This window comes from Silurus meridionalis, chromosome 1 (genome assembly GCF_014805685.1).
Source record: "Silurus meridionalis isolate SWU-2019-XX chromosome 1, ASM1480568v1, whole genome shotgun sequence".
Classification (NCBI taxonomy): domain Eukaryota; kingdom Metazoa; phylum Chordata; class Actinopteri; order Siluriformes; family Siluridae; genus Silurus; species Silurus meridionalis.
The window spans coordinates 4,886,842-4,910,376 of record NC_060884.1 but is presented as its reverse complement, the minus strand read 5'-3'; the positions used below and the strand labels follow the sequence as shown (position 1 = coordinate 4,910,376).

Below are 23,535 nucleotides of genomic sequence, written 5' to 3'. Positions count from 1 at the left end.
AGTTACCGCAGTTACGACATCCCTGATGACACGGAGCACTTCCTCTGGCCAGGGTCACATGCCGCAAAGGGCTACACATACACATATTGAGCGATACCAGAAAAACATGGTCCCGCAGAGCTGGAAAACAAGCTCAAAAGGTCAGCAGCATCCCAAACAACATAATAAATGCACTTAGTACATCCTCAACAATCCAATATTCAGTACATCTGAAGATGACCGAATTAGTGTTTTTTGACACAACAGTTTAATAAAAGCAATAAACTGTAGAGGTGGGAATTTCTAAGATCAATGAATTTTTTTTAATTATTATTATTTCTGTAGTTGTACACATTTACAACCACCATCTTGAAAAAACATCTTGGTTTTAAGAAAAATTCCATCCAAAAAAATCCACCGAGAACGTTTTTCTTGTTCATTCTTATCATGATTTTTGTATTGTATACCAAGATTTATTTATATAATTAATTTTTTGAAGTTGAAACTTTCTCCAATGCCATGCTGGTCTACTTTAGCATATGTTAATGGTCTCTACATTTGCCCACAATGCTATCCGTCTGCCTGGTGATTGTGGGGCAATTTCTAGGCCGTGCCTCCTACACTGGAGCTGACAAGCACATAAGCCACACCTCCTCCTCTGGAACTTACATGCTGCGAATACGGGTGGCAATCGTCTATTCAGATATGCAACAACACCACAAACCATGTTGATTTTATATGCTTTAGAAGCTGTGCTGTATAAAAAGGGATGGTGGGGCATGAATAAACATACACTTACTTGTGTCGAGCTTGCGTTTCCAGTGTCCAGCATTGACATGCATATTAATGGAAATCAGTGGAACAAAAAGTGTAATGCGATCATGGTTTAAGACTGACAGGTTCAATGTGATTCATACCAAGAAGCATTAAGAGAGAGGTACTATCCCAAATAATGCTGACAATATCAAAAAAGAGATGTATGTTAAAAATGACTATTGCTCTGTTGCATCTTAACTTACAAGATTACACAATTAATAGAAAGTCTGAATCATTATAAAACTGCTACCGAGCTGGAAAATTGAGGAACTTTACTTATTTTGAAATTTAAAAAAATAAAAGTTTAATGTCAGTAAATTGAGATGAATTTTCCATATATGGCAGCATAAAAAACGGAAGAACATCTAACCATTTAAAACTTTTATTTTATTGAACCAAGAATTTGGCTGAAAGTCTATTTGCAATGAACTGGTTTCTGGTTCACATTTGACACTGAAACCATGTTTAGAGTTTTTGATACAAAAGACATTTTCCACCAGAGGTCTTCAATTTTATTTTTTTTATTAAAAGTGCAGGTGTGGATACAAGCTTTAATCCAGTCTAAAGTATAGATTTTAGAATAATATATTAATCTTCGATAGATGAATAGCAGACCTTTCACACAAGGTACAACTAAGTACTGAGTTACATTAGATATTTTTAGTGTTTCTTAACTTTCTTACACTTGATTTTTCATTTTTGTTACAATCTTTAGTCCATCATTTGCCTTTACTTTCCGTCAGTCAAAGGCACAATCAAACAAACCACTGTTCAGTTTTGTTCACAACTGTTAAAGTTTTGTTGCTCACTTGTGTTAATAAAGAACAGCTTCAGCATTAAGTTATAAATAGCAGAGACTATAAGCGTTACTGGCAGCAATTTTTCCATTGCTGTCCAATCAGTCTGTTTTGGGTTTGTTGTATTTTCGTCTTCCATATTCTGCAGCTACAGATCCTGCTGTAGCCCCAACAGCACCCCCTACAGGTCCACCAACGTATAACCCAAGCACACCTCCTAGCATTGCTCCTCCAGCCACCAGCTTAGGTACCTGCTTGGCACCTTCCCCCACCTTCTGCCCAACAAACCGAAGGACGGATCCGAGCACAGAAGTCACAGACGTTGCTGTAGATTGGGCTGGTTTTACTTTTTTCTCATCTTGTTCAATCTCCTCTTCTTCTTTCAGAGAATGTAAAGTGTTTGAGACTGCTCGGTCCAGATCATCCTCTCCCCCTCGGCCTCTTCGCAACTGTGCAGTCTTTTCTTTCCCTGTCTCCCCCTCTCCCTGGTAGCTGTAATGGCTTCTTCTGTTTTCCTTTATCACCTGCTCTACCTTTTCCAGCAGATCCTTTATATTATCTCCATTCCTATCTTGCTTTAGCACGTGGTAGCGGTCACCACACTTCTCCACCAACTCTAGCAACTCGGGCCGCTTGGCTGCGATGTATTCCTCCACCTTTACATCTTTTAGAATGTCACAGTGTGTAAAGAGGACCAGGGTACATCGTTGAATGAAATCATTGCCAAAGGAATTTCTTATAGAGGCCAGGTCATGCAAGTTTGAGCGGCCGGGCAGGGTTATAGGAACACACAATAGAAAAGCATGAGGACCTGGGGCACACAGATCAATACAGGAGGACAGATGGGTTGCTAACGTCTCTGGGGGACAGCTGGGACTGAACCAGTCTGGAGTATCCACCACTGCCAACTACAGGAGGGCAACAGATTGACTCATTACTAACATGACCTACCACTGGCCAATCATTCACATATGCATATGTGTTGTAAGTCTGAAAATGTAATGTGAGATAGATAATACTGACTTGTTTCTGTCCAACCACAGCTGTTCCTTTTACACACGTCTGTGTGGTGGCACCAGTGGCATCATCTTTACGCAGTTTAAACTCATCTCTGCCCAGAATGGCATTCCCTGCTGCACTTTTTCCAGACCCAGACCGACCAAGAAGAACCAGTCTCAGTTCATTTGAGGAGTCGCTGGGAAAGGAAAAAGAGGAGGCAGCAGTGGAGCGAGAGAATAAAGCATTAGAGGAGGACAAGAAGGTGGTATTGGTGCTGGGAGAAGATGAGACAGAAGTAGAGGAGGACAAGAAGGGGTTATTGGTGCTGGGAGAAGATGAGACAGAAGGGGAGGAGGACGAGAAGGCAGTATTGGTGCTGGGAGAAGAAGAGACAGAAGGGGAGGAGGACGAGAAGGCGGTATTGGTGCTGGGAGAAGATGAGACAGAAGGGGAGGAGGACGAGAAGGCGGTATTGGTGCTGGGAGAAGATGAGACAGAAGTGGAGGAGGACAAGAAGGAGGTGTTGGTGCTGGGTGAAGAAGAAGAAGCAGCGTTAGAGGAGGACAAGAAGGAGGTGTTTGTCTTGGGAAAAGCAGTGTATGTAGCAGTGGAGGAGGATGAAAAGGAGGTATTGTTTGGACGAGTAGAAGAAATCAAACCATTGGTAGAGGTTGGGGCATTGGTGGGGGAAGATGAAATGGCTGTAGAGGAGGAAGAAGAGATGGCAGTGGAGGAGGAAGGGAACAAGGCATTAGAAGAAGAAGAGAAGGGAGCATTGGAGGGGGAAGAGGTAAGTGCAGCAGATGAATAAGAGGAGAAGTTAGTAGAGGAGGAAGTGGAAAAAGCAGAAGAAGAAGAAGACAAGGAGAAGGGAGCAGAGGACAAAGAGGAGAAGGCATTTGAAGAGGGAGAGTAAGAGGTAATGGTAGCTGTGGGTGATTTGGGTGAAGTTGGAGCAGAGCTGGTGTCATCTGTGGTGCTGATTTGGTAATGAACTGAAAAAGGAATGAGAGAAATTTCTATGCATTACACACAAAGTTCTTTCAGGCAAGTATGAGGATTAAGGGAAAGAGTATGACGGCTAATAGTGGGTGTATTTATGACACAACATAACTTTAATTAAACAGTTGCAAGATCAAGTTCAACTGGTTCAACTGACTGTCAACAGAAATATGATTAAAAAAACACCAAAAAAACAATCGGTAACACTTTTCTTCTAATTGGTCAGATGGACGGTGTTGATTCTTTTACTAGAAAAGCTGCTCATCCTGTAGTTCTAGCTGTTAGGTTTCAGTGATCTTGTTCTAATATGTCATGGTTCCAATAGTAACAACATGTACAGGGACTTGTTTGACTGAAGCGCAACACAAACAAAGTTGCAAAAAGTATAATCATTGACAGGTTTCTATAAATATTTTTGGAAGGTGTCTTCAGTATCAGTGTTTGGTAAAAGGAATCGCTGTGTCTTTCTGAGACAATCGACTTCAAGTTTCAGCAGAAACTATGACCAAAAAAAAAAAAACCACTGACAGTAAAATTAGGTGGTAAAGGGTGACTCACTGGTATTAATGTAGTTGTGGTTGCTCTGGTTTTTGACTGGTTGGTCTGTCTCGGACATTTGGCTGAGAATGGCGCCCTCTGGTGGTGAAAGAGGAAATAGTTACGTATAAAACGCATGTAAAGCAAATGTCAAGCTATATAAAATACAATTGGTACATTTACTAAAACGATAAAATCTTTTATTCATTAAGGTACATTTCGTGTTACTATTATATACAACAATTACTAAGTTATGAATCATGTACTCAAACGATCTGGTCATAACCATTAGAAATCATCACAGAGATCACACTGCTTTCCACTGCAAAAATTATTACTATTATTATCTCTTTTACAGCTACTGAAACTCAAATGTTGTTCCTTCTAAGCACTTGTGTGTGGGTATGTTCTATGTGCTGATGCTGGGAATAGGAATTTTTGCTTAGGGAGGAAATCTGTGTTGCATACGCTAAATTTGCAAAACATTCAATCTGAAACAAAGCATATATGATTAATAATAACTGAGGCTTGGCACCTTTACTCAATTTGAAACTGGGTTGCTTCTGCTTGAGTCCTATGGGCGAGTCGTCATACCATGACTGAGAGTCAAGCCCATTGACCAGCTGCTGTGATAACACCCTTCCTGTTGCTGGTCCCATGCTCCTGACACGGATTTTTCCTCTCCTTCCCGACTCTTCCCACGTCTCCTCTTTGGCCCATAATGACTGAGTCAGTGTGCTGTGATCTGGTTGCACCAGCTCCTTCTCCTGCAGACTGTACCTCCTCTGGAGCTCATACTCTTTCTCAGGCACTCGCTCCTCTACCTCTTTCTGCATGGCACTTGGCAGGTAACAGCCGCCGGTCCTCTGTGTCAGCTTCTCAACCTGGCAGTAAGATTCATCCATATGAGTTACACACATTCCATTCATTCCAATCAAACAAAGCCTGCCATTCTTCAGTTTCATACAGTATTGCCAAGCTGCCATTCTTGGGCCCTTAAGCCTTTGTGCTCCAGGGACACTGTATCATGTCTGATTCTGTGTTTTGACCCCAGCATCCTAACATCTCTGGGATAGGTGAAGAAAAGATTTCACTGTGCTGTAATGTACATCTGACAAGTAAAAAGCCCTTTTACCCTTTTTACCCTTTAGTAGAAACTTTCAAGCTTTGTTAAATAAACAACAGCCTGTAAAAGTGTGTTTGCTCTATATTTTCTAGGGTTGCACTAAATGGTTTCTCTATTATTAACAACCCAATGATTGACATATTCTAAAAAAATGATAAAAAAAAATTTTCAGATTATATACAAAATTGCACCAATTGTATTGACTATACTTAATCTGCTATACCCTACTGAACTACAGTATACTACATTACACTATACTACACTATACTACACTCTACTGTATTATACAATAGAATACAATATGCTTTTACATTTCAAAATACAGTATACAATATGATATGCTATACTCTACAACACCCTACACAATACTGTACTACACTGTACTACACTACACTACACTAAAGTACACTAAACTACACTTCTAACTGTTTTATCTACTGTCCTGTCCTAGATCACAATGTTGGAGCATAATAGATACAAAACACATGAACTCCATCTCCGAATCTTCACCCTTTGTAATTGAAGCTATAAATCTGGTGTAGATCTGAAGATCAATGACTTCGCCGATTTTTACCAAATGCACCATTGGTGCGCAATGGGGGTCAAGCCCAACACAATGCTCTTTACTTTTATTTTATTTTATTCAGCTCTAGAGTGGAATTCTAAGTCTTTAATTTACAATGTATTACAATCAATTAAATATACAGCATTGGTCAGCACATTTTAATGGTTTGTTTCAGTTAAATTCGACATGCGGCACATGGGTTTAGATGGAAAAAGACGTATGAGTTCTGCTTTATACTTCAATAGAAACTGTAGGCAGAGCCACAAAATATATCTGCACTTTAGCACAGTGTTACCAGGTTGCATTCTATAGGAGGAACATTTAAGCATAAACATGTGTTCTGATTGCTTTGAAATTATAAATAACTATGTATTTTTTTTATGTTGGCCATAGGGTGAGCAAAATATTCAATTAGCGGAACAAGGCCAACATTCAGTGGAGTTACTGTTACCACCCCTAGTAAAGCACACCCAGATTTCATATTCAACTACTACAAATTATGATTAATTTATAATAATGACCTCTTGTATGTTTTGTCCTATTATAGTTGCATGTGGAACTGTGTGGACTATCAGCTTTCAATAATCACCTACATTATACCAGGAATGAAAAATAATGGGAACTGGAGACTCCTTCTAAAAATGTTAAACACTCACAGTAATTGTACTGGATGTAATAAAGTTTTGCATTATTTTATGTGTTGTAAAGCAGCTATATGAAGTGTCCACCATGCAAATACCTGTGGAATATGTTGAAAGCATAATGTAGTAGATTGAATACAAACTTTGCAGTTCAAATTGCTGAAATAGAAAATGAATCAACACCTTTAAACTAATCAAAATCTGTCATTCGTTTTTATAAAATGGATTCAATTTGGGGGGTTAAAAGCTTCAGAAAGCTCACCTTCTCCAGCAGTGATCTGACCTGCTGTCTGTCATTTGGTCTGCGGTTATTGATCACATGCCAGCGTCCGCCACACTCATTCACCATAGCACCGAGTCCAGGCTCCTCCAGGCTCACGTATCGCTCATGGTCTCGACCTGTCAGATAATCCCCGCAAGTAAGCAGCACCAAGGAGTGCTCCAGCGCACCTCGGCCAAACACACGCTCCAGCTCAGCAGGGATTCGGCATTCCATCTCAGTGAACTGTCCTACGGGCACCAGGATGAGGAAGGCATGCGGCCCGGGTGCCACCAGGCTGAGAGCCCTCTCTGTCTCTCGCTGAACACTGAGGTCAACATGCACACCTTTCCAGTACCAACGTGGCGTCTCGACCAGTTTAAGTCGGCGTCCTTCTGACACGCCACACCGAACCTCATTGACCCTTGATGGCACAAGGGGGCTGATGCTCGCGCTGTCAGTCAGCAGAGTGTTAATTGTCAGGGTCTTTCCACAACCGATGTTGCCTACCAAGATTAAGCGCAGCTCTGGGGTGCCACCCTGGCTTTCAGATAAGTCTGTAATAGAGAGATTGAGAGAGAATGAGAATGAGTAGAAAAGTAGGCTGCACTTGATAAAAAGTGTATAAGATTTTTTTTATTAGATATTAGACAAATATCGGATCATATCCTGTACAAAAAATGTGTATTAATGCATGTATTAATTTTTATGTATACATAAGAACTTATAACAATAATAGTGTTACAGCTCAAGTCATTCATTCAATAGTTATACAGTCTGAAAAACTCATTCCACAACATTCGGACTTTCCATACATGCTTCAGTAATCATGTGCTTTACTATGCTCGATGCACTAACGCAGATGCCATAAATTCTTATTCCTTTCCATGAATGACTAACGCTAGATGACCCATATGGGTTTCACACTGGTGTATGTGTAAATTTTAAGGTCAGGGTGTGTGTCGTATTTTAGTCATGCAAAAACTGCATTCTTCATCTCTTACACAAACACTCACACTCCCATATTAAACACCCAGTCGGGCTTGTTAAACAGCATTCAGCAATGTTTGGTCCCACACACACACAAACACACGGACACACACAGACACACACATAGACACACATATGGACACATTCACTCTTTTTCACTGGAATGAAATTTGCCATGTGCTAAGCATCACATTATCTTATCTGATTACTTCGGAAATGTTGATGCACTTTGTCATAAGGCAGCGTTAGGAACAGATATTTGGATAGTGTGTTTGGAAGATACTGGAAAGTCATTGAAAGTGATCCGACTCGTATTGAACACTTAACAGCTTTTTAAATCACAAATTCAGAGCAAATTGCCGACAGACTGGAAGAACGTGGTATTTTATATACTGTATTTTATATACTGTAACAGCTGATTCATTGTACAGCCGTTGTGTTTAGTATTTCAAAAGGAAAGATTGTATGTTGCATTTTACATTTCTAAAGTTACAGTCGGTTTGTAATAATTCAAAACTCATTTTCTGTCTTGACTATAATCATAATTTATATCATTTTTGCTATTATTAGTATACAGAGATTTAATGAACTATTGCAATTCATCCGTTTACTTAATTACTTGAGGAGTTGGAAAACAATAAGTGGTTAAAAATATTGTATCAAGAACAAACAATTTTTTTTAATAATTTATCATCTACAGAAGTAAAAAACAGATGGCTGCACTGATCTTACCTCGACTACGTACATCCATGTTTCTTAAACCTCAGCAGCCGGAATGTCTAAATTCCTTGAGTGTCTCGTCGTCTCTTTCTGACTGGAGCAGCAATTTTACTCCTCTGCTGGTCATTAGCCAATGTCTTTCACCTTAACCTGTCTGAAGGACCTCCTGCTTATGTCCTCCCACGTGCATTCTCTCTTCTACCAACCACAGACACACACACATACACACACTCACAAAACTGGCTCCACAGCACTTATTGTTCACAAGCTTCCAGGCATTCTGCATGTGGGTGGAGGTGAGACTGCTATCTTCCACCTGTATGAATCAGTTCCTCTGTTACCGTGGTTACACCCTCCCCCAACAAACCTGCAAGACATCCCAGCACATGACAGCTTTCAGATCATTTGCTGCAAGCTCATTTTGATTGAAAGTTTGCAAATACTATTACCTTACATGGACGTCCTAACAAGTCGCACACCTTTTTAATATATGTACATATATCAGACCCCTTTACTCTGATACCCCTAAATAAAATCCAGTGCAATCAACTGCCTTTAGAAGTCACCTAATTGGTAATTAGAGTCTAATTGTGTGTACTTAAATCTTAGTATAATTGCAGCTGTTCTTTGAAGGTCTCTGAGGTTTGTTAGAGAACATTAGTAGCAAACTGCATCATGAAGAATAAAGACCACACCAGACAGGGCAGGGATAAAGTTGTGGAGAAGGTTATAAAAACATATCCCAAGCTTTGAACATCTCACGGAGCACTGTTCAATCCATCATCAGAAAATGGAAAGAGTATGGCACAACTGCTAACTGCTAACATGGCCGTCCACCCAAACTGACAGGCCGGGCATTGATCCAATGGAGTGAGTAGCCACAGTGACACTATAATTTCTTTCTTATTTTATTTTTTATACCCATAGCATTGTTGTGTATGTTTTCAAGTTCAATTATATATTAATTATATGTATATATTTTTTAAATGCACTAAAAGGCAAAGAGTAAACAAAGTTGCGGTCTGCCAATTAAAGTGCCCCTATTTTTCTGCACGTTATCGACTTTAATCCGTTCCTTAAAACTGGTCGAAATGCGAAAAGGTCGAAGAGCGAATGTAATTATTCCATAAGAAATAATGGAAAACCAATTAATCCGTTCCCGGCCTCCACCGATACCCATTTACTAATTTTTTAATTTTTTAAAAAATTTTTTTTTTTTTTTTTTATTTTCCCTGTGTGCAATTTCAGCCAACCAACCGATTTCCTGTTACTGCGTGTCTTTTTCAATCCGTTGGTGTATAAAGTCCTGTCTCTCACTCACCACAGATGTAGACTAGTTTATGGAGCTAAGAATCAGCAGGCAGAAGGCAGTAAGAAGTTTGGGGTTAATGTGGATGAGACAGAGGGAGTCAGTGATGTAAACATGACTGAGAACAGACACATTCCTGATCATCATCATCTTTTCTCTGCTTGTGTTTTATATGTGGATCTTCAGCCTGGACACATTCATTAGGTAACAACATTTTAATTTGTTTTTTATTTATATATATATATATATATATATATATATATATATATATATATATATGTCTGATTGCGCCTCTTTTATATATATATATATATATATATATATATATATATATATATATATATATATATATAAAAGAGGCGCAATTAAAACCTTCGCCAAAAAATACGTTTATCCACGACGTCCTTTCTTAGATATAAAATAAATAAATAAACTCCAGATAAAAAATTTTTAATCAGTAAACTTTTGTTTTATTTCTGCGCCAAGTCTCAAATCAAACACCAACTCCGCCATGTTTTACACAATTTACCCTCTGGGTGGCGTTTTGTGGGTTTTTCCCTCATAATGGCGACACAAACTTAAATGACTGTCTTTATTGATCGTACAGATAAAAACAATACATCATTCAAATCTGTAAAATGTCTATAATTTTCTATATATAAGCTTCCTGACTTGACTTGAAGAGGTGCAGTTTCTCCGGTATCACCTCATTAACTGTCCGTGTGGAAACATAGCAAAGGCTCTTAATGATGTCCACAGGTCTCTGCACTGATATAGTCTTTATATTTAATTACTGTACATATGCTTACATATATATCACATGCAGTAAATATGATACATGTTTAACACCTCCAAGCTGCCAGTTTTGGGCACCTGAGCAAGCCCTTAACTCACTACTGCTCATTTAGTAAATGAGATCATAAAGAGTCGCTCAGGATAAACACTTCCAACAGGCTTTCCTGACTTTCCTGGTTCGATTCTTACCTCTAGTTTCATATTGAACATTATAAGAAGTTTTTAAAAACAGAACAATAAAAGGTCATTAAAATTGGTTGCTGGTAAATAATGGTATATCAGTGGTGAGGTGTTGGAGATGTGGTTCTTGTACCTAAGTCACTTCACAAAGACAGAGTAACTGAGAGAATAAACAGGAAGGAGAAGTTTTGACCCTCTACCATCATGATCTAAGAGAAAACAGTGGTCGCTTAACTATAAAAAAACCAAGAGTCTAATAAGCAAAGCCTTGTTTGTCACCCCTCTGGTAGTGTAGTGGTTAGTAATGTGGCCTCTGCTATCTGACTCACCCGGTTCAATTCCTACCCCTTTGCTTTATTTTAAATTGTTTAAAAAGTTTTATAAAAGAACCAAAAAAGGTCCTAAAAATCAGGTTTTTGCAGGAGATCCTGTGGCTCAATTGGAAGAGCTTTGCCTCTGGGTTGAGAGGTTGCTGGTTCAAACCCCAGCCAGGGCTCAAAGTTAAAAGTGTGGAAGGTTCCAGTGACCATAATGAGGAAGGTGTCAGAAATGCATGCATGGAAGGTGGGTTGAGGACGGTTACACAGGGCGTATCCTGAACCAGGGGGGCAATATTCAGGCGTCTGCCCCCCTGGCATCTGAGAAGCTGAAAACAGGGGCTTATGAAACAAAAGCATCCAAAAAAAGTATGAACTTAGGCTCCTGGCAAAAATTTATTTAATAAAACTTTTTCTTCTCCCCTAAATGCAAAACTGTCACCCTCTTTGTTTGTTTGTAGGCTGTAACCCAGCAGTTGTTCACAGTCACCCACTCCATTGCTCAACACACACTAATTTCCACACAACTTACCCATTGTGGGGACAAGCCAGATTTGAACCAGCAACCTCTGAGCTCAGAGGCAAGGCTTTTACCACAAAGCCATCAAGTCCTACAACTCACCTTCTTTTTTTTGGGGGTTTATCCTTCGTTTCATGCTTCAAAGCAAGAAATTCAGACCAGAAAGAAACACAGAAAGCAGGATTCGAACCCTGAACCCTACCAACAGCAAAATACCAGTCTTAACCCACTGAACCATCTGGAAGGACAGGCTGTGCCAATTGTTTAGAGCAGGTCTATCTTTTCTTTTAAACCATCAACGCAATAATATAATGCTAAAGACAGACGTAGGAAGCAAACCCATATCATGACTAGCAGGGACAAAGCAGGATTTGAACCCTGATTCACACCATCAGCAAGGCACCAGCATTAACCCACTGAACCATTAGGAAGGACAAGCTGCGAAGCTTGTTTAGAGCAGGTCTATCTTTCTTTTTAACCCATCAAAACAAGAATATGAAGATGTAGGAATCAGGAATTTAACCTACCTCATGACTAGCAGACAGAAAGCCAGGTTTGAACCCTGACCACCAACATTAGCAAAGTACCAGCCTTAACCCACTAAACCATCAGGAAAAAACAGGATGGGAAGCTTGATTAGAGCAGGTCTATCTTTCTTTTTAAACCATCAACACAAGAATTTAACGCTAAAGAAAGATGTAGGAAGCGAATACAGATGTAAGTAGCACAAGTTGAACCGACATTGTAAATAGCAGGATTCGAACCATGAACCCCACCAAAAGCACAACACCTGATTTAACCCACTGGACCATCAGGGAAGACAGGCCAGGATGTTTGTTTAGAGCAGGTCTATCTACCTTTAAACCATCAACACAAGAATATAAAGCTAAAGAAAGATTTAGGAAGCAGAAAAATTGCAAATAGCAGGATTTGCAACTAGGAACCGACATCGCAACTAGCAGGATTCAAACCCTGATCCTTACCATCAGCGAGGCACCAACCTTAATCCGATGAACCATGGAAGAGATCAGACTGGGATGCATGTTTAGATGAGGCACAAGCCTTAAAACACTGAGCGACCGCTGCTGAAAAGCATGTGTGCTTTTTGAAGGGTTCATACTTTGTTTCATGCCAGCGCAGTAAGAAAGAAGGCATGTAGGACTGGCTTTGAAACCTTATCACCAGCGTGGACTATATTAAGGACCATGTTCAGGCACAAGCCTTAACCCACTGAGCTACCACAGAAGTGCTTTTTTGGTGGAGTTATCTTTCATTAAAGACCAGGAAATCAATCCAACACAGAAAGGACTGAACTGAAATGTTTTCAGAGTGGACAAGGTCCAGAAGTTTTATTCACTATCTATCTATCTATCTATCTATCTATCTATCTATCTATCTATCTATCTATCTATCTATCATCTATCTATCTATCTATCTATCTATCTATCTATCTATCTATCTATCTATCTATCTATCTATCTATCTATCTTATATGATGTGAGGTCCAGTTAACAGCTAAAAAAGGTGGAAGTAATAACTACTTTTTACTTAAGTACATGTCTGAGCCAAGACTTCTTTACTTTCACTTGAGTAAAAAGTATAATCAGTACTTCAACTTTTACCCGAGTATTTTAAAATATGAGGATCTGTACTTTTACTTAAGTAAAGGATGTGTGGACTTTTGTCACCTCTGTATATATATAATTTTTCTATGTTTAGGATTTTATAAGTTTTAAAATTTGCAATTTATTAATGAAATTGATCTTCCTACATATGAGTGTGTTTATGTATGTGTGTGTGTGTGTGTGTGTGTGTGTACCGGCCACTTTATAAGGTACACCTGTCCAACTGCTCGTTAACGCAAATTTCTAATCAGCCAATCACATGGCAGCAACTCAATGCATTTAGGCATGTAGACATGGTCAAGACGATCTGCTGCAGTTCAAACCGAGCGTCAGAATGGGGAAGAAAGGTGATTTAAGTGACTTTGAACGTGGCATGGTTGTTGGTGCCAGACAGGCTGGTCTGAGTATTTCAGAAACTGCTGATCTACTGGGATTTTCACACACAACCATCTCTAGGGATAACAGAAAATGGTCAGAAAAAGAGAAAATATCCAGTGAGCGGCAGTTCTGTGGGCGCAAATGCCTTGTTGATGCCAGAGGTCAGAGGAGAATGGCCAGACTGGTTCGAGAAAGGCAACAGTAACTCAAATAACCACTCGTTACAACCGAGGTATGCAGAAGAGCATCTCTGAACGCACAACATGTCGAACCTTTAGGCGGATGGGCTACAGCAGCAGAAGACCACACCAGGTGCCACTCCTGACAGCTAAGAACAAGAAACTGAGGCTACAATTTGCACAGGCTCACCAAAATTGGAAAATAGAAGATTGGAAAAAACTTTGCCTGGTCTGATGAGTCTCGATTTCTGCTGCGACATTCTGATGGTAGGGTCAGAATTTGGCGTCAACAACATAAAAGCATGGATCCATCCTGCCTTGTATCAACGGTTCAGGCTGGTGGTGGTGGTGTAATGGTGTGGGGGATATTTTCTTGGCACACTTTGGGCCCATTAGTACCAATTGAGCATCGTGTCAAAGCCACAGCCTACCTGAGTATTGTTGCTGACCATGTCCATCCCTTTATGACCACAGTGTACCCATCTTCTGATGGCTACTTCCAGCAGGATAACGCGCCATGTCATAAAGCGCCAATCATCTCAGACTGGTTTCTTGAACATGACAATGAGTTCACTGTACTCAAATGGCCTCCACAGTCACCAGATCTCAATCCAATAGAGCACCTTTGGGATGTGGTGGAACGGGAGATTCGCATCATGGATGTGCAGCCGACAAACCTGCTGCAACTGCGTGATGCGATCATGTCAATATGGACCAAAATCTCTGAGGAATGTTTCCAGTACCTTGTTGAATCTATGCCACGAAGGATTAAGGCAGTTCTGAAGGCAAAATGGGGTCCAACCCGGTACTAGTAAGGTGTACCTAATAAAGTGGCCGGTGAGTGTGTGTGCGTGTATATATATATATATATATATACTTTTCAAAGTAGCTCGAAGTCTCCTGCCTTCTACTGATCATCTGACACTAGTGAAGACGTGTTTGATACAGGAACGAACGTAACCATAATATTTATTTAAATAAGAAAAAGTTGCAGGCTAGAAGTCCACGTCATCACACAAACCATATGTGATGTAAAATGAAATTGATGATGGATGTCACAATAAAGATAAAAATTCAAAGTAATATCCAACACTGTTATAGAGTTGATTATGCAATATTCATAACGACAACCAGAGAAGGGTGGAGCTTAGAGCTAGTAAATAAGCTGAGCTTTCAATTCATAAATCAAGTTAGGGGCAATTGTTTATCACACTATATTGAACTGTCTGCAATAGGTAACACCCCCACACATCACCACCACCACCCAACACACCCACACACACTAAAATCAGAGCTGCAAACAGGTTAAAAGGGCTCACTAAAATGCTTTTAATTGAAAGAATGACAAAAACACAGCGACAAAAATACAAAATGGAGAGTAGACAGGATAAAAATGGAACGCCGGGGCTAAGAAGCAGGTTAAAAGGAGACGTGTAGTCTGTGGTCTGTCCAGTGCAAAAATGTGCAATTCAAGTCCTTCTCATGATGAGAACCAGGAGTACTGTCAGGGTTGACAAAGGTCCAAGGGTGAGGAGCTACCAGCTAGGCCTCATCTTCCAGGGAAAGAAGAGCAAGTCTGTAATTGGGAGAGGATCTGGTAGCTTTCAGAGTCCAGGCATGACGTAGGCTATGTTATCCAAAGTGTTCGACTGAAAGTGAAGGTGAGAAGTAAGAAAGGAAAATCAGATCAATCAAATCACTCATTTTTGTTTGCATGTCCAACAACATTTAGAAAAACAGGCATTTTGACTGACATTGCTGATGACATCATGATGACTTCCTGTAGCCAATCACCATTTACGCACCCTTTACAACTTCAAACTTTTATCAGACAGAACTGAGAACATTTTTGCAGTTCCTTGGCTACATCTTGTCTAGCGGATCTTAAAATCTATATATAACCAGAGTGCAATAATTATGATCCTGAAGCTTGTGGCCTTGAAGGTTATGAGCTAAATGTTAAATATAGACACAGTCTACAGAAGAAAATGATTGGAATTATGTTCAATATTAAATAATTATAACCAAATAAGTGATTTTAACCAAACCGCCTAGTTTCATCAGTTTCAGGATCACTGCTTTAAGTTGTCAACAATTACCTTGGTAGAGGAAAAACTGCAGATTCGGAGTAACATGTAGCTTTGTTGGATGAAGTAATGGTTCGGGGCTGTACTGCTCTAGTATTAATTCTCCTTGTTACCCAAGAAGACCAAGTCTTTATAGGCTCTTCTAAGTTTCTCCAACATCTATTATAATTACTGCATGTTTTGAGATGGTAGTATGGTGAAGTTACCAGTACGTGAGGAGGGCAACCGTTAAGTTCTGGCACCTGAGCAGTGAGGCACGCCAGAGGGCCAAGAGCACACAGCACGGAGTCCAACAGTACAGAGAGAGAGCCTGATACTGTCACCATCCCCTACACACACAGAAAACAGATTGATGGAGATTAAAACTAAGCCAGCTTCCAGGATGCTGGTTAAGATGCAGACACTTTACAAACAATGAGACTATTACTCAGATTTTAATCATACCTACTGAGTCAACTGTCACACACAATTTTAATAAAATCTTGTACATTGTGTTTTAAAGACTAAATACTGAATATCAACATTTTAAATAAAACTGTGTGCAAAAACCGATTCTAATAAACAAGGAATACCGAAATCTGCAGCAGATACCTCAGTCTCCTGAAGCCTGCGGCCAATCAGGGACAGCGACTCGCCCAGCAGCTGCAGGTGGGCAGCGGCATCGATTGGGTCCACCTCGGGATCTCTGAGTGGGGAAGGCGAGGGTTCAGCTACAGGAGCCAGAGACGGTCCGTTCTGTGGCAGAGTCACAACAGGCTCTGGCCTCTTCGGTACCGCTGCTACTGTCTGCGTTGCTTTTGGGGTCGGAGTAACCACACCTGGGAAGTGAGCAACACCTAAAGGAGGCAGATAAGAACGTGGTTGTGAAGAGAGTATGACAATGTGCAATATTAAGCTTTGAAAGTACAATCCTCTTGGCTAGTGCACACAAAGATATTACACCTGCAGGACACAATACACAGTGATTCTGGAGATCTGGGCAACAGTTTTGTTTTTTTATTATTTCTGTTCTACATTTTATATCTAGTGATATTTCTAGTGTCTAAAAAACCCAATCTGCATGCCTGTGTCTATTCATCTGTCCACCTACCCACTTTATCCATCTGTCAGACTGTCTATCCACCAATCCATTTGCCCATCTCTCAATCTGTCCAGCCATATGTCTGCTAGTCTATTTATCGTTCTGGCTTTCCATCTGAAATCATGCGACTATCCACTAGGACTTCAATGGTACACAAAATTCACAGTATTGTAAGTGCCTCGGTTTTTAAGTTTATTTAGAGGGAAGAAACGCAAAACATAAAATTGCTTGTTGTTTTTTATTAATGCAATTTATTATTATTAACATTTGTGAACATCAACAGTTTACACGTTGAAACGTTTTTAATAAAAATGCCTACTTGTTTAAATAATACATAATATATTTAATCAAAACAAAATATATATATATATATATATATATATATATATATATATATATATATATATATATATATATATGTATATATTCATTCAAGAAAATAGAATGAATCTAATTTACGCAATATACTATTTTAATATATTGATTTAATTGAGTGATTGATTAAATTAACAAATGAAAACGATTAAATAAAATGAACATTTTACATTTGTTAAACCCTATTTGGGTAATACAGATGTGTATATAAAAAGTGTGTGTACTTATTTCAGCATACTTTTACAAATGTCTTCATTCCTTCCATCCTTTATTCATTCCTTCCCTCCATATGCAGAATTGTCAGGATTTTCTCCTTTTAAAAGAAATTCTTGATGCTGTACATAAAACCCTAAAGATTTGTAAGTTTTAGGATTTAAAGTTTTATACCCCTGGCATTGTTCTGTATATTTTTCAATTTGATTAAAATAAAAAGAAGAAAAACTGGCACGGTGCTCAAAGTGCAAGGTTCGCCAGTTAATACGTTCGGGAGGGAACTCAGATTTTAACAATGTTCCGCCTGTAAAAAGGATGCACGTTTGCACCGAACCGAAAGCCCTGTAATGAAAAAGTTCGGTAGGAATACATGTACCGTTACATTCCCACTGTCCATGGATGTCTGTCCCTCTATATGACTTGTGTGTTGAAAACAGTGGTGGTCTACGAACCTTTAGGTTTGCTGATGTCTTTGGCAGGTTTGGGCTGGCTGTGTTTACTGTGTTTGCTTGTAGTGGACTCGTACTTCATCTGCTTGTGCTGCAGATACTCTGCCCTCTCCCTCCACACCTGAGAGATCCACAACAAAAGGAAACAAACCCATTGATTCTACGAACAAAAGGTTGCTTGCGCGACCATCAGAACAAGAAAAATAAATCCCTCCGGATATATGGTGAACGAGCACTGAATACATAAAGACTCAATAGACTGTAATGTTTTCCCTCAGTCTAGACACTGACCTGCTTGTCTCCTTCAGGTAGCTGCTTCCAAGCATCGGCCAACTTTTTACTCAAATCTCCAAAATCTGTAGAACGACACGGCAAACATGATTAAATGATTCAAATAATTATTATCTGTTGCATAATCTCTGGAAATCTGATCATTCTATTGATTTTTTATTTAACAAATAAGCTGTACAGTGAGTGACTTGTATATCCAAACCCTATAGAATCGGCCATACATGTGCAAAAAAAAAATCCCAGACATTGTATGCATATCTAAATACATTATACAGACAAAAGTTTATGGACACCTGGCCATCGAGTGCTTTTTGAACATCCCATTCTACATTTAGTCCCTATATACTGGAATAAGAACCTCCACTCTTTTGGGAAGATGTTCCACTAGATTTTGGAGTGTGCTTGTAAAGATATTTTTTATTCAGCTTCCAATTCATCTCAAAGGTGTTTTAAGTGTTGAGGTCAGAGCTCTACAGCAAGCCACAGAAGATCTTCCGCTCCAACCCATGTAATCGATATCTTTATGAAGATGGCTTTATGCTCAGAGGCTTTGTTGTACAAGAACACGTTTCCTAGTACAAGAGAAGGAAAAATGTTATCCTTCAGCATCCAAAACCATCCTATGCAATTGTTTGCTTTCAACTTTGTGGTCATCATCTGGGGAAGAAGTACATATGGATGGAAGTGGGGTGTCCCAATACCTTTGTATATATAGTGTGTATCTATATTAACAGCCCCTCATTTGCTTTGCCACTGTATTTATTGAGATTATAAATGGACCGTTTACTTTAACATCAAATAACAGCCTTGTCATAATCGCTATATAAACATGTAAGATATTTATAGTGTGGGTTATATACACACAATAACAGGCTAATAAGTACACAATTACATAATTAACCCAAGATATGACTACTTGGGGTGTTTTGGGCCAGATATGAACCAAGTTTTGTTTGTTTTTTAAACACAAAGACTGCAGATTTAAGTAAAATGTGTCATTTTATATAAAGAGGTACTGCAGGTACTGACCGAGCCCCGGCTGCTCCTCCAGGATGCTCAACCTGTACTCTTTAGAGAAAATCTGATACGCTGTGAGGACCTTTTTCTTGGCCTGAAATTCAGAGAGCAAAAATAAACCGAGAAATGAGTTAAAATGAAATGAAATGTAGCTTGAATGTGTTAGCATGGCCGACAATTCACCTTCGCTGCCTTTAACCTCGCCTTCTCTTCTTTCTTTCTCTTTTTGACACTGTGGGATCCTGACCTTCCTCCTGCATACAACGCAGCCTCCGAGCTGCCATTGGCTATGAACGACAGAGAAGACTTATTAAAACACTACTCTTATTAGAATAAAATAAAAAAAAAAAAAAATTAGCAATCATGATATTCTTCATACATTTGCTGCTGTGGCGTCGCTCTTTCTCCTTGTCCTTCTTCTTCTTGCTTTTCTTGCTCTTTTTGCTCTTCTTCCTGTACTGGTTGAAGGAATCGTCGATGACCAGCTGACCGCCTTCTTCGTCCTCCGCTGAGGAGGAGCTGTCGTCGTCCAGCAGCTCGTAAGCTCCCCCATAATGCCCTGCAGTCAAAGGAGATTTCAATATTTGAATACACTCAAGATTTTGGCTGAACAAACAAACCAGTGTTGTATAGTGGAGCAGCGTGTCGAAGTGTGGTGGATTTCATTTCCATGATAAAGAGAGCAGGAAGGTTATTCATTGGAATTCAGATTCCAATATGGAAATAAGGACTGTGTAGAAGAGGCATTCCGTAAATGTTACATTGAAACCTCATGAGAAAAAAAAAACTTCTGATGGCAAAATAAAGACATTTCCAGGAAAAGAAAAAAAAATATGCTGCATTTTCCAAAAATATCTGTGTTGTCCAAGAGAAGTCTAATTGTTTTGTGTTCTTGCTGAACCCAGTTTATTTTGAACCACATGACAATTACAGTAATTTTTTATCATTCAAAAGTGTCAATAAACTGTTTACAAAAAGTCAACACACGACACTGACAGTCAGGATAGTTAAACAGGTATAGCACTTCCCCCTGGGTTCTTTATAAGTGATTTTAGTTTATTCTGTTACTGCGCTAATAACAAAAAAACCATGGCTGCATAGCTGTCTCTCAGCAGCATTTAACTTTAACCCAAGTCCATGCTATCATGTTATTCTGACAACTATGACCTATTATCAAGTCAAGCAAAAACGCCTTATTAAGGGCTCACATTTTAAAAGGCAACTGCTACAGAATGTCATGTGTACACCAAAGCCACCACAGAACATTGTGTGCTTGTCTCAGCTTCAGGCGCTCTGCAGAGATTTGTACATCTTTCTGGCCATGAGCTTCAGAATGGCTAATCTGCCTTGTTCTGTAAAAGTAGCCAGTTGTTGACTGCTTTATTAGCCAAAACCAATATTACCCAAGTCAGTTTTTCAGGAACAAGAGTGTACCTGTTTGTGGTTAGTATCGCTCTCGGCTCTTTACTTGAGCAGCCATGTTTAGATTGTGGATTACCAATCACTTTGCATTACGCACCCGCCAGCTGTTGCTCACCTTCCAGCTCCACTTCCTCGCCGACCATTGGCAGCGACTCTTTCGTTACATGTGGTTTCTTCTTAGCTGATTTGGGCACGGGCATGCTTTCTCTCCTGCGATCTTTAGCCGAGGGGAGGGAGGGGTACGCCGGTTTCTTGGGAAGCGTAGGGCAGGGCTCTGAGCCTACAGCCGTAGGAGAGGTGATGGCCTGGAGCAGACCCATGGCGGTCATGCCGTCGTGAGGGGAACTGGAGAAGGCTGAGGCGGACATGGAGCTACCATGGCTGTCTGATGGCCGTTTTTTCTTCTTGTGGTGATCTGGGAAGAAATGTAGAAACTTACTGCTTTACGATGTTGCTTCTATTCTTTGCAATGCACAAGGCACTTTTTTAACTAGGGGTCCAAGAACCAAATTATCATCATTTTTTTGTGCTCACCCTCAAACCCACCTTTGTAATGATGATCATCGTGATGCTTCTTTTTCTTCTTGTGAGACTCACCGCTTGCTACAAATCCATCCGGCTCCTTTGTAGAAAAAAAGCAAGCTTCATTGTAGCCCTGATCAGGCAGTCGCACAAACATAAAACCTCATCCTGCAAATCACGTTCCGCTCTTCTCACCTTGGGACGCTTCTTGGAGGACTTGCGAACCTCGGCATCGATGATCTCCTCTTCTCTCAGGAGGTCCTTATAAGATCTCCTCTTCTCTCTCTGACTGCGGCCTGCCACCAGGCTCACCTCACCCTCCATCTGACAAACCACACACAGAAATCCACAGTGGATGTCATTCCATCAGGAACATATGGAACTTCATCATGGACAGAGGCATTTAACGCATTAAATAATTTACTACCTCAATATTTAGCTCTTTATTTCATGTTTTTTTTTCCTGCTGTCACACAGACACCTGATTCACATAATAGCTTAATAACACCTCCACGTATGTGTCTAAAAGCAGGGAAAACACTAAAACAGATACAAGGTGTTCTCCCAGACCATGTTCCTGCAAACAACCAGATATTAATGTAATGAACCATTTCCAGTACATCAGCGATGATTGAAACTCGCCGATTTGGATGATGTCATAAATGAAATAAGGTTTTCCAGGATCGAGGTTTGGGATTTCCTTACTTTGGAAATTTGTGTTAAAAAAAAATCAATTATATAGTACCAAATTACCACGTAGAAGCCCCAGAATTGCTAAGTTACCCCTGTTTGTCCCTATTGCCCCCTGAAACATATAGAGATTTTAACTTTCCTTTGGGATTCATAAAATACTCTATAAAAAAAGAGGAGGGGGGTTTTGGATTGGATCCGGATTTATTCAAATGTGAACAAATTTGGTTTCTTTAAGCGATCTCGAATGACCTGGTTGCTCCAAGAAACCAGATAGTTACATCTCAGAAATCATCCTGATCCTAGATACATATTTTACTTTATATCCTGGGTAAAAGATTTCATATGCGATCTAACTGAAATCCGAGAGGCGGATCGGGGGGTCGCCCGCTAAATATACACGTTTTCCCGCCTGTGTTTGAAAACAATTTTGCTACCAAAACACACACACGTCTCTTTAATGTTTGCCGGATAGCTTTAGCTCTCCCTTCTAGCTTACTGGCTCACGCAATTGAAGTTCAAATTCCTGTTACATAAATAGTGCCCTACACAGCACACGAAGCAACATACTACAAATCCCTAAGTAGTGCACTTATGCAGGGTGTAGAGATCTATTTTGACATTCAGCCTCGGGGACCGAAGCTAAACGAAGCTTGAGCAAATATACATAGAACTAGTTAGCAAGCCGGCTAACGTGCAAACACGCTAAACCGTATTATAAATGCCGAACTTGTGGATTTAATATGCATAATTTGGATACCATCATTCATCGCAGGGTGTGGAAAGAAAAACGTCATCTTCATTCAAGAAAACGGAGAAATTACCATTAACTAGCATTCATAAACTTCAGGCTATCCTCGCCGCCATCTTGAACACCGATTTGTTTCTTACTCCACTGAACAGTTGAATAGAACCAAACGTTAAACGCACAACAGCGCCTCTGGCGGTTTGGGTGAACAATACCGTTCTTTAATAAATATGAATTAAAATGTATATTCAATACAGTGTGTTAGAGAAGTGAAGAAAACAGTAAAAAGAGTGCAGGCAGGGTGGAGTGGGTGGAGAAGAGTGATAGCAGGAGTGATTTGTGATAGAAGGGTATCTGCAAGAGGTGAGACCTGCTATGTCATATGGTTTAGAAACAGTGGCATTGAGTAAATGACAGGACGTGGAGATGGAGGTAGCTGAAGGTTTTCGTTAGGAGTGACGAGGATGGACAGGAATAGAAACGAGTTTATTAGAGGGACAGAACATGTAGGACGTTTTGAGGACAAGGTGGGGGAGGCGAGATTGAGATGGTTTGGACATGTGCAGAGGAGGGACATTGGGTATATCGGGAGGAGAATGCTGAGGATGGAGCCACCAGGAACGAGGAAAAGAGGAAGACCAAGGAGAAGGTTTATGGATGTGGTGAGGGAGGACATGCAGGTAGTTGGTTTGAAAGAGGCAGATGTAGAGGACAGGGGGGTATGGAGACAGATGATCCGCTGTGTCAACCCCTAATGGGAGAAGCCGAAAGAATAAGAAGAATACTTTTTTACAGTGGAGGGCCATCAGGGCCAGCAAGGCCTTTTCTACTCGTCTATCATAATCACTGATGATTTACACAGCTTTTTAACAAGTGAATGATCTGTCTCCTGACACAATCTCCATA

At 40.0% G+C, this 23,535-nt stretch overlaps 2 protein-coding genes across 4 annotated transcripts; both read right to left on the bottom strand.

Annotated features, from left to right (window-relative positions):
* Positions 1 to 1,281: 1,281 nt before the first annotated feature.
* On the bottom strand, positions 1,282 to 8,658 carry LOC124388938. Its single transcript, XM_046854078.1, has 6 exons — positions 8,444 to 8,658; positions 6,725 to 7,278; positions 4,666 to 5,014; positions 4,152 to 4,229; positions 2,616 to 3,586; positions 1,282 to 2,500 (listed from the first exon to the last, which is right to left on the bottom strand). The coding sequence occupies exons 1-6, from the start codon at positions 8,460 to 8,462 to the stop codon at positions 1,694 to 1,696; spliced, it is 2,778 nt and encodes a 925-aa protein (XP_046710034.1). The 5' UTR covers positions 8,463 to 8,658; the 3' UTR covers positions 1,282 to 1,693.
* Positions 8,659 to 15,039: 6,381 nt separating this feature from the next.
* Positions 15,040 to 22,817, bottom strand: LOC124392780 (HMG box-containing protein 4-like). Of its 3 annotated transcripts, none has more exons than XM_046859990.1 (12): positions 22,706 to 22,817; positions 21,387 to 21,515; positions 21,216 to 21,291; positions 20,785 to 21,084; positions 19,627 to 19,806; positions 19,431 to 19,534; positions 19,260 to 19,341; positions 18,231 to 18,295; positions 17,943 to 18,060; positions 16,413 to 16,657; positions 16,028 to 16,150; positions 15,040 to 15,383 (listed from the first exon to the last, which is right to left on the bottom strand). In XM_046859990.1, exons 1-12 carry the CDS (start codon positions 22,706 to 22,708, stop codon positions 15,339 to 15,341), a joined length of 1,470 nt encoding a protein of 489 aa, XP_046715946.1. In that variant the 5' UTR covers positions 22,709 to 22,817; the 3' UTR covers positions 15,040 to 15,338. The 3 variants fall into 3 exon arrangements, with proteins under 3 accessions (XP_046715946.1, XP_046715936.1, XP_046715954.1); XM_046859980.1 differs by having other exon boundaries at positions 22,642 to 22,770; XM_046859998.1 differs by having other exon boundaries at positions 16,064 to 16,150; positions 22,642 to 22,770.
* Positions 22,818 to 23,535: the final 718 nt, after the last annotated feature.